The sequence below is a fragment of the Prionailurus viverrinus genome, chromosome E1 (assembly GCF_022837055.1).
Source record: "Prionailurus viverrinus isolate Anna chromosome E1, UM_Priviv_1.0, whole genome shotgun sequence".
Classification (NCBI taxonomy): domain Eukaryota; kingdom Metazoa; phylum Chordata; class Mammalia; order Carnivora; family Felidae; genus Prionailurus; species Prionailurus viverrinus.
In genome coordinates this window covers 15,711,063-15,723,104 of record NC_062574.1, presented here as the reverse complement: position 1 = coordinate 15,723,104, position 12,042 = coordinate 15,711,063, and the positions used below count along the sequence as shown (strand labels likewise).

Here is a 12,042-nt window from a genome sequence, read left to right as displayed (position 1 = left end):
TATTAGAGACTGAATTTATGCACCAGGTGAAATTTCAAGTGAGAAAATGTTTTCTGTAATACTCTGTCATCAGCTATACCCCATCCCACTGCATCACAGGAAAAAAATTGTGAGAATATCACATGCTCCTTATTTTCATCTCCAAATTTCTCATGTATGTAAATATCCATATTTTATCTTAAAACCATATAATCTGTCTCTCCAGACTGCCTCCTTCCATTTCCCTCTTTCGCTTATCATAAATAAGTCTAGCCTGTCATTACTTATCTTAACGCCTTTTTTTAAATGTAGGGTCCACCTGTATCTCTGCTCTTTTGTCTTCCTACACTTTTTGTACTGGACAGCTCTCTTAAACCCAAGCTTATATTCATTACTAGTATCTTATCTGCAAAGAGGGAGAAGGGAAATAATTGAGTTGGGAGCTTCAGAGTAGGGAAGCGGGGGGAATGCAATTGAGTTGACAATGCATAAAGGACAAGCAGTGGAAACTGGATACCATGAATTTGGACTGGAAACCGTCATCCTTGTTTCATGACCTGCCACAATTATTCCCACTTCTCAGAAGCAGAGAAAACGAACATGAGGGGACTAGGGCTGATAACAGGCATGCTAAACTTGGTCATGTCACTTCTCTGCTCACAGTCCTTCCAAGGCTTCTCATTCGTTAACATGACCTTCAGGAGCCTCCATCATCTGGCACCACCTTTTTCTCTAGCCTCTTCTTTACCATTCTCCCCTTGGCTTTCAAGGTCCCATCCCCCTGGCCAATTTCTTCCATCCTCAAGGCTTCTGCACACACCATTCCTTTCATCTGTCACCTGCGATTCCTCTCACCACCCACCCTTTGCTTCAGCTTAAAATTCATTTCCTCAGAGATGCCTTTCCTGACCCCCAGATCCAATCAGAATACTCTTTCAAAATAGTCTTTCAACGTATGCTTTGTCTTTCATTATGTTTATTTGTATGAATACTCTTTTCAGACATGGAAATAGCTCTGTGGAGGCAGGCACTTGATCTATTTTGTTGACTGCTAAATTCCCAGCACCTAGCCTAGTGCCTATCACCAGCAAGAACAGCAGGAACATTCATTCATTCATTCAATACATATATTGAGTTTATTGAATGAGTGAGTGAATGTTTGGAAGAGTTAGCTATGGGATCTTGGACAAGTTATTTAATTTTTTTTAATGCTTATTTATTTTTGAGAGACAGAGAGAAAGACAGAGCCTGAGCGGGAGAGGGCAGAGAGAGACAGAGGGAGACAGAATTCGAAGTAAGCTCCAGGCTCTGAGCTGTCAGCACAGAGCCCAATGCGGGGCTTGAACTCAAGGACCATGAGATCACGACCTGAGCTGAAGTCGGACGCTTAAGTGACTGAGCCACCTAGGTGCCCCACAAGTTATTGATTTTAACTACGTCTCCATTTTCTCATCTGCTAAATGGGGCAATGATACTAACTTCCAACCTCAGAATGCCATGTGGGTTAAAAGAGATAATGATGCCTAGCATGGTGCCTGGCATATGGTAGGGGCTAGGAAATGTTAGCTCTTATCATGATTAAAAAGCTCTATGAGCAACCAGAACTCTTGTATATCACTGGTAGGAATGCAAAAATTATACAGCTATGTTGGAAACACGGTTTACCAGTTTCTTACAAAGCTTCACACAGACTTTCCATACAACCCGGCAATCCCACTTCTAAGCATTTACCCCAGTAAAATGAAAACTTTTGTTCACACAAAACCTGCACATGACTGTTCACAGCAGCTTTATTCATCATTGCCAACAACTGGAAACAACTCAAATGTCCTTCGACCAAAGAATGGAAAAACAAATTGTGGTATAGCCGCACAGCAGAATAGCACTTAGCAAGGAGAAATGAACTACTGATACATGCAACAACACGGATGAAATGCAACAGCTTCACGCTGGGTGAAAGAAGCCAGACTCCGAAGGTGACATATGGTATGATTACATTTATATGACATTCTGAAAAGGCCACACTGTAGGGACAGAGATCAGGTCAGTGGTTGCCAGGCAATGGGGTGGAGCATGAGGGAATTTGGAGAAATAATAGAACTGTCTCAGGTCTCGATTGGGATGGTAGTTACATGACTATACACCTTTAACAAAACTCATGGCATTATAAACTGAAAGGTGAATTCTACTGGATGTAAATTATGCCTTAATACGAAAGATGGCAAAAAATTCCAATCAGGTGGATCAAAGTTTTCCTTTCAAAAAAAGTATTATAAAAGTACTACAGGCTATTGGTAGACATTCTGGAAAAATATAGAGTGTACTTTCCATCACCTGCAGAACAGTAATATTTCTTTGATGTCATTTTTATATGTGCAAAATACACATACATGGGGGCTATACTGTACATTTTTGCTCTCCCAAATGTACGTTTTACTTCCTGAAACATATTAAGCACGTTTTTCCATGACATTAAGTAACTTTCAAAACCATAGTTTTATGAGTCAGTACTATTCTATCGTATAGCCGATTTATATTTTTAAGCCTTCTCTTATTGTTAGAAATTGCTTTCACGGTTACTACAATTTTGATAAAATTAAAAAAAAAAAAAGTTCAGCGGGCCCAAGGACTCTTCCATTTTGTAAATGCACAATGTTTAACTGGTAAAACAACTCCTCTGGTTGGCTACAATTGTCTCATTGTTTTAAGCGTCTGGAGGAAAAGCAGTTCCACAGGAAGATCTGGCCTCTCTTCCCATCGTGGTGCATGAGGACTAGACACCCTAATATTACCTGTATTACTAGCTTAAATTTGCATAGCACTTTTTATATTTAACGCTCACCACATCCTTGCAGGGGAAGGGGCAGATGCAGTAATTTGCCCAAGAACTCACAGCTTATCAATCGTGGAATGGGACTTAGACTCCAGATAATCGGAGTCTCGGAAAGTAAACACTGCCCCAGCGGCGGAGCGCTAATTTGGCTCTTCCCCCTTCCTCCACTAGGGAGAGGCTGCAGACACCCCCAGAAAACTCTGCCTAGAGGCTTGGCACACGGGGAACTTAACTCTGTCAAGTGGACGCTGTCCCTCCGACAAATTGTCCTTGGCAACATCGCCACTTACCAGCTGGGGTCATTTCTCCCCCGGTGGCAGGGGGACACCTACTGCCACTGACCAAGGGGCCCCTGGGAGCGGTAGGATCGCCGGCTTCGCGGCCTGCGAGGTTTGCTGTCGGTCGGTCGCGACGCTGTCGGGGCTCACCCTCACTGGGGGTCCTGCCGGGGGGGGGGGTGGGGAGGCGGCCAGGACCTCCCCAACACCGGGGCCTCCGTCGGTGGGGGGGGGGGGCGCCCTCGGCGAGGTGAAGCGTGCCCCCACACCATCTTAAGGAGAGCTGAGGACGGGCAGGGGTTGCGGGACCACTGGACTGCCCGGGGAAACTCCGGGGACGTGACAGGAATGCCTCCTCCGCGGTCGCAGAGGTCAGTCCTCCACTATCCCAGAGTGCCCCGGATCCCGGAAGTGCCCTGCTTTCCGGAAGTGCCCGGCAGGCTGAAGGAAAGGAGGTTTGCCTGAGCGCTGCAAAGAGAGGGCTGTGGTTCTGGAGCGCGGCGGGGGGGCGGCTGGAAGTGCTACTCGGGGTTGAGGTGAGCGTCGGGAGGGAGCTGGGCGGAGGGATGATGGAGGAAGAGGAACTGGAGTTCGTGGAGGAGCTGGAAGCCGTGCTGCAGCTCACGCCTGATGTACAGCTCGCCATCGAGCAGGTGAGCGTTCCGTGCCCTGACGGGGCAGGAGAGCGGAGGGTGGGGAAGTCTGGGGGTGGGACCCGAGGTGGGATGGGGAGGAAGCAGTCTTTGGACGGAGAGGTGGGAGCTAGGCGCCGAAGGGAAAGGACAGGTTTGGGGGGAGGTGGTGATGGGAAGGGGTTGCTGAATCCAGGGGAGGGAGAGGACCCTTTCTAGGCCTTGATTGTCTTTAGAGGATGAGGCGTCCTGGTGAGTTTGGGCAAAGGAACCGCGCCTCCTGAAAGCATGAACCTGGAAGAAGGGAGTTCGTGGATACCAACGTCAGATTTGGGGGATTATTTACCAGGCTGGTGTGCCGCTGCTCCCGCTTCTCAGTCTAGCCTCTTGTGAGGGACTAGGAATTGAGAAGGGGAACAACTTTAACACCTGCAGCGGGTCACAGAGCAGAGGGGACAAGGTTGAAAAAGGACCCTTTACCGTACTTAAATGGTTGAGAATTTCTGCTGTTGATTAATTTGGATTAGGTTGAAGAATATTCCCGGGAGGCCTTCCTTCCCTTCCGGAACTCTTTGGTTGACTAAATTCTCTTTTCAAGTTTACTGGGTTTTTAAGAGTAATTGTATTGGAAATAGTGACTTAGACCCTTGTGCAGGATTTTGCTTCTGATAAAGGGAGAGGATCTCTGTTAAAGGAATTGGTGTAGGGGATGAGATTTAAGAAAAGGAGGGTTGTGCCATATTTAATGACCACTGGGAAGTTTTTTGAAATAAAGCATTACTACTACCATTGCTAATAGTTAATATTTTTTGAGCGTTAATACTGATTATAGGTCTGCCACTGTACTAACTTATTTGTATTGTCCCATTTATAGATTTTTGGATGTGTGTTTTTCCACCAGTGGTTGGATTACCCCATACAAAGGACACTTGGCACATCCTAAGGATGCCAGACCACTGGGCAAAGGTTTTGTTGTTCAGGCCCCAGCTCCCCACCCGCCTCCACCTGACAGAAAAAGACATACATTTCATTTTCTCTTTGGACCTAATGGGCCCTAATAGAAGAAACAAACAACGCAGTCAGTTACGGTTTGGCAAGGATTTTAGAAGAGTGTATTTTTGCTGTTTCTTAAGAAGACTGAGTTCTAGCATAGGTTTATCTAATGAGCAGACATCAGAAAAGAATTGGCTTCCCAGAATGACTGTCTTGAGCTGGTGAGATCCAGTACCCAGGGCATCACTCCACTGCTTTCATAATCTACCTTGTTACATGTTTTTCAAGTTGTAGCTTTTGAAGGGAGTTATTTTTCAGAGGCAGTGTTCTTTCTTCTGCTAAAGAGATGGACAGTTCCTGAATGCAAGCTCCATTTCCTGACACTGTCTGAAGCGTAAAAATTGCTTCAGTGCAAAGTGAATTTCAGTACTAAGCCATCACAGACATATGCATAAGTCTTTTATCAAGCCTTCCTTAATACAGTCATGTCATCAGCTGGTTTAATCTGATAGTGGACAAAGCCCATTTATTTTCCCTTGTCTGTGGAATTTTGTTGATATCTGTGGAACTTGCCACTGTTGCACATTCTGTTAGTTGCACCAAGATGTTAAAATTACAGATGTTAGTGAAAATCAAAGATTCACTTTAACAGATATTTTCCCAAGCAGTCGTTGGGTGTTAAGCCTTTAAAATGAAAAAAGGTATGTTTCTTGCTTTCAAAGAATTTACCATCCAGTAGGAAGGAAAGAAAGAATACATTAAACAAGACAGAAAGATGACAGTTATTTTTTAATCCCCTGTCTTTATACAGGTGTTTCCAAGCCAGGATCCTCTAGATCGAGCAGATTTCAATGCCGTGGAGTATATCAATACCCTGTTCCCAACAGAGCAAGTGAGTATAGGGTTTCCTTCATTTCAGTGGCCTCTGGCTCATCCCCAGTGTTGTGATTGCTGTTATACTGCATGATCTAAGGAGACTTGATAAACAAATGAGAGTTAAATTCAAATCATTGTAACCGATTGGGGTTTGGTGGGGGGTTAGCTTATACCAAATACTTTTGTGTGAGAGTGGAATTCTTTGTATTGTGAGCATATTATTAGAAATTGTAATGGGGCACCTGGGTGGCTCAGTCACTTAAGTGTCTGACTCTTGATCTCAACTCAGGTCTTGATCTCAGGGTCATGAGTTCAAGCCCTGTATTGGGCTCTGTGCTGGGCATGAAGCCTACTTAAAAACAAAAAAAAAGAAGAAGAAGAAGAAGAAAGAAATGCTATCTTTAGTCTGTAAGAGTCCCCTACATTTTCTATGGTAAATTGGGAGGTAGAAAGGATTTTTAAAACTAATCGGGAAGAGTGGGAGTGAGGTGGGGAGGATAACCCTGGGGTCATAAAGCTACTCTCACTCCTATTTTGAGATGCGAATTTTCAGACTTTGTTTTTTATTTTGTTGTGTTGGTTGGCTTGCCTATACAGATGGGTTTTTCTTACACAGTTGTTTTTTGGGTGTTTAGGTGAGAAGTAGAGAATTAGAAGCATCAGAGTCGGGAGAAGGTCAGCTAGAGTTCTTTTTGGTAATTCATTTATGAATTCAGCAAATGTTCAGTGGGCACCTGACAGGTACCGGTCACCAAGCTAGGCGCAGGGGGCACAAAGAAGAATAACACCCGGTCCATGCCCTTGAAGTGTACATGATCAAGGGCGGGGGGCTGGGGGAGAGACACTGATGAATGCTGTGGGGGAGGTATTGAATGGTTTAGTGAGGAACAAAGGAACGTTCTTCCTAAGAAAATCAAAACCTCAGAGAGGAGGCAGGCCTTCTGCCAAATCTTAAAGGAGTCATTCCTTCATTTAGTCACACACATTTATGAAGTGTCTACTAAATGCCAGGCACTGTTTAGAAACTGGAGGGAAATGGTGTGGCAGGCAAGTTCCTAGCCTTGTGGAGTCTAGCGTGAGGAAGAAGACAATAAACAAACCAACAAATAAATATACAAGAAATTATCAAGTGTCATGGATACTATGGTAAACAGCAGGTGCAGCGGGGGTGGGGGGCTCCTTTAGATAAGTGGCCGGGGAAGGTCTGTGTGAGGTACTTCCCTTTAAACGAAGATTTGGGAGTTGCAGCAAGATGGCGGCTTAGGAGGACGCTGGGCTCACCGCACGTCCTGCTGATCACTTAGATTCCATCTACACCTGCCTAAATAACCCAGAAAACCGCCAGAGGATTAGCAGAACAGAGTCGCCGGAGATAAACGCAGACAAGAGGCCCACGGAAGAGGGTAGGAAGGGCGGCGAGGCGGTGCGCGCTCCACGGACTGGCGGGAGGGAGCCGGGGCGGAGGGGCGGCTCGCCGGCCAAGCAGAGCCCCCGAGTCGGGCTTGCAAAAGCGGAGGGGCCGGGCGGACTGTGTTCCTACAGCAAGCGCGACTTAGCGTCTGGGAGGTCAGAAATTAACAGCTCTGCTCGGAAAGCGGGAAGGCTGGAGGACAAAGGGAGGGAGAGCTGCTGAGCCCCCTGACAACAGAGCTCAGTTTGGTGGGGAACAAAGGCGCTCGCCAGCGCCATTTCCCCTGCCCATCCCCCAGCCGAAATCCCAAAGGGAACCGGTTCCTGCCAGGGAACTTGCTCGCTCCGCGCAAACACCCAACTCTGTGCTTCTGCGGAGCCAAACCTCCGGCAGCGGATCTGACTCCCTCCCGCTGCCACAGGGCCCCTCCTGAAGTGGATCACCTAAGGAGAAGTGATCTAAGCCTGCCCCTCCTGCCCCCGAGCACCTTGCCTACCCACCCCAGCTAATACGCCAGATCCCCAGCATCACAAGCCTGGCAGGGTGCAAGTAGCCCAGACGAGCCACACCACCCCACAGTGAATCCCGCCCCTAGGAGAGGGGAAGAGAAGGCACACACCAGTCTGACTGTGGCCCCAGCGGTGGGCTGGGGGCAGACATCAGGTCTGACTGCGGCCCCGCCCACCAACTCCAGGTATACACCACAGCACAGGGGAAGTGCCCTGCAGGTCCTCACCACGCCAGGGACTATCCAAAATGACCAAGCGGAAGAACTCCCCTCAGAAGAATCTCCAGGAAATAACAACAGCTAATGAGCTGATCAAAAAGGATTTAAATAATATAACAGAAAGTGAATTTAGAATAATAGTCATAAAATTAATCGCTGGGCTTGAAAACAGTATACAGGACAGCAGAGAATCTCTTGCTACAGAGATCAAGGGACTAAGGAACAGTCACGAGGAGCTGAAAAACGCTTTAAACGAAATGCATAACAAAATGGAAACCACCACAGCTCGGCTTGAAGAGGCAGAGGAGAGAATAGGTGAACTAGAAGATAAAGTTATGGAAAAAGAGGAAGCTGAGAAAAAGAGAGATAAAAAAATCCAGGAGTATGAGGGGAAAATTAGAGAATTAAGTGATACACTAAAAAGAAATAACATACGCATAATTGGTATCCCAGAGGAGGAAGAGAGAGGGAAAGGTGCTGAAGGGGTACTTGAAGAAATCATAGCTGAGAACTTCCCTGAACTGGGGAAGGAAAAAGGCATTGAAATCCAAGAGGCACAGAGAACTCCCTTCAGACGTAACTTGAATCGATCTTCTGCACGACATATCATAGTGAAACTGGCAAAATACAAGGATAAAGAGAAAATTCTGAAAGCAGCAAGGGGTAAACGTGCCCTCACATATAAAGGGAGACCTATAAGACTCGTGACTGATCTCTCTTTTGAAACTTGGCAGGCCAGAAAGAATTGGCAAGAGATTTTCAGGGTGCTAGACAGAAAAAATATGCAGCCAAGAATCCTTTATCCAGCAAGTCTGTCATTTAGAATAGAAGGAGAGATAAAGGTCTTCCCAAACAAACAAAAACTGAAGGAATTTGTCACCACTAAACCAGCCCTACAAGAGATCCTAAGGGGGACCCTGTGAGACAAAGTCCCAGAGACATCACTATAAGCATAAAACATACAGACATCACAATGACTCTAAACCCGTATCTTTCTATAATAACACTGAATGTAAATGGATTAAATGCGCCAACCAAAAGACATAGGGTATCAGAATGGATAAAAAAACAAGACCCATCTATTTGCTGTCTACAAGAGACTCATTTTAGACGTGAGGACACCTTTAGATTGAGAGTGAGGGGATGGAGAACTATTTATCATGCGACTGGAAGCCAAAAGAAAGCTGGAGTAGCCATACTTATATCAGACAAACTAGACTTTAAATTAAAGGCTGTAACAAGAGATGAAGAAGGACATTATATAATAGTTACAGGGTCTATCCATCAGGAAGAGCTAACAATTATCAATGTCTATGCACCGAGTACCGGAGCCCCCAAATATATAAAACAATTACTCATAAACATAAGCAACCTTATTGATAAGAATGTGGTAATTGCAGGGGACTTTAATACACCACTTACAGAAATGGATAGATCAACTAGACACACGGTCAATAAAGAAACAAGGGCCCTGAATGAGACATTGGATGAGATGGACTTGACAGATATATTTAGAACTCTGCATCCCAAAGCAACAGAATATACTTTCTTCTCGAGTGCACATGGAACATTCTCCAAGATAGATCATATACTGGGTCACAAAACAGCCCTTCATAAGTTTACAAGAATTGAAATTATACCATGCTTACTTTCAGACCACAATGCCATGAAGCTTGAAATCAACCACAGGAAAAAGTCTGGAAAACCTCCAAAAGCATGGAGGTTAAAGAACACCCTACTAACGAATGAGTGGGTCAACCAGGCAATTAGAGAAGAAATCAAAAAATATATGGAAACAAACGAAAATGAAAATACAACAATCCAAACGCTTTGGGACGCAGCAAAGGCAGTCCTGAGAGGAAAATACATTGCAATCCAGGCCTATCTCAAGAAACAAGAAAAATCCCAAATACAAAATCTAACAGCACACCTAAAGGAACTAGAAGCAGAACAGCAAAGGCAGCCTAAGCCCAGCAGAAGAAGAGAAATAATAAAGATCAGAGCAGAAATAAACAATATAGAAACTAAAAAAACTGTAGAGCAGATCAACGAAACCAAGAGTTGGTTTTTTGAAAAAATAAACAAAATTGACAAACCTCTAGCCAGGCTTCTCAAAAAGAAAAGGGAGATGACCCAAATAGATAAAATCATGAATGAAAATGGAATTATTACAACCAATCCCTCAGAGATACAAACAATTATCAGGGAATACTATGAAAACTTATATGCCAACAAATTGGACAACCTGGAAGAAATGGACGAATTCCTGAACACCCACACGCTTCCAAAACTCAATCAGGAGGAAATAGAAAGCTTGAACAGACCCATAACCAGCGAAGAAATTGAATCGGTTATCAAAAATCTCCCAACAAATAAGAGTCCAGGACCAGATGGCTTCCCAGGGGAGTTCTACCAGACGTTTAAAGCAGAGATAATACCTATCCTTCTCAAGCTATTCCAAGAAATAGAAAGGGAAGGAAAACTTCCAGACTCATTCTATGAAGCCAGTATTACTTTGATTCCTAAACCAGACAGAGACCCAGTAAAAAAAGAGAACTACAGGCCAATATCCCTGATGAATATGGATGCAAAAATTCTCAATAAGATACTAGCAAATCGAATTCAACGGCATATAAAAAGAATTATTCACCATGATCAAGTGGGATTCATTCCTGGGATGCAGGGCTGGTTCAACATTCGCAAATCAATCAACGTGATACATCACATTAACAAAAAAAGAGAGAAGAACCATATGATCCTGTCAATCGATGCAGAAAAGGCCTTCGACAAAATCCAGCACCCTTTCTTAATAAAAACCCTTGAGAAAGTCGGGATAGAAGGAACATACTTAAAGATCATAAAAGCCATTTATGAAAAGCCCACAGCTAACATCATCCTCAACGGGGAAAAACTGAAAGCTTTTTCCCTGAGATCAGGAACACGACAAGGATGCCCACTCTCACCGCTGCTGTTTAACATAGTGCTGGAAGTTCTAGCATCAGCAATCAGACAACAAAAGGAAATCAAAGGCATCAAAATTGGCAAAGATGAAGTCAAGCTTTCGCTTTTTGCAGATGACATGATATTATACATGGAAAATCCGATAGACTCCACCAAAAGTCTGCTAGAACTGATACAGGAATACAGCAAAGTTGCAGGCTACAAAATCAATGTACAGAAATCAGTTGCATTCTTATACACTAACAATGAAGCAACAGAAAGACAAATAAAGAAACTGATCCCATTCACAATTGCACCAAGAAGCATAAAATACCTAGGAATAAATCTAACCAAAGATGTAAAGGATCTGTATGCTGAAAACTATAGAAAGCTTCTGAAGGAAATTGAAGAAGATTTAAAGAAATGGAAAGACATTCCCTGCTCATGGATTGGAAAAATAAATATTGTCAAAATGTCAATACTACCCAAAGCTATCTACACATTCAATGCAATCCCAATCAAAATTGCACCAGCATTCTTCTCGAAACTAGAACAAGCAATCCTAAAATTCATATGGAACCACAAAAGGCCCCGAATAGCCAAAGGAATTTTGAAGAAGAAGACCAAAGCAGGAGGCATCACAATCCCAGACTTTAGCCTCTACTACAAAGCTGTCATCATCAAGACAGCATGGTATTGGCACCAAAACAGACACATAGACCAATGGAATAGAATAGAAACCCCAGAACTAGACCCACAAACGTATGGCCAACTCATCTTTGACAAAGCAGGAAAGAACATCCAATGGAAAAAAGACAGCCTGTTTAACAAATGGTGCTGGGAGAACTGGACAGCAACATGCAGAAGGTTGAAACTAGACCACTTTCTCACACCATTCACAAAAATAAACTCAAAATGGATAAAGGACCTAAATGTGAGACAGGAAACCATCAAAACCTTAGAGGAGAAAGCAGGAAAAGACCTCTCTGACCTCAGCCGTAGCAATCTCTTACTCGACACATCCCCAAAGGCAAGGGAATTAAAAGCAAAAGTGAATTACTGGGACCTTATGAAGATAAAAAGCTTCTGCACAGCAAAGGAAACAACCAACAAAACTAAAAGGCAACCAACGGAATGGGAAAAGATATTTGCAAATGACATATCGGACAAAGGGCTAGTATCCAAAATCTATAAAGAGCTCACCAAACTCCACACCCGTAAAACAAATAACCCAGTGAAGAAATGGGCAGAAAACATGAATAGACACTTCTCTAAAGAAGACATCCGGATGGCCAACAGACACATGAAAAGATGTTCAGCGTCGCTCCTCATCAGGGAAGTACAAATCAAAACCACACTCAGGTATCACCTCA

General features: G+C 44.1%; 1 protein-coding gene across 2 annotated transcripts in view; it reads left to right on the top strand.

Annotated features, from left to right (window-relative positions):
• The first annotated feature begins 3,410 nt into the window (after nucleotides 1-3,410).
• Nucleotides 3,411-12,042, top strand: part of VPS53 (VPS53 subunit of GARP complex) — a 156,883-nt gene continuing 148,251 nt past the window's right edge. For both annotated transcript variants that reach the window (XR_007146837.1, XM_047832644.1), the window contains exons 1-2: nucleotides 3,411-3,743; nucleotides 5,527-5,607. Coding sequence is in view for 1 of the 2 variants with exons in the window: in XM_047832644.1 (XP_047688600.1) it covers nucleotides 3,657-3,743; nucleotides 5,527-5,607 (168 nt within the window). In the remaining variant the exon portion in view is untranslated. The remainder of the gene's footprint in view (nucleotides 3,744-5,526; nucleotides 5,608-12,042) is intronic.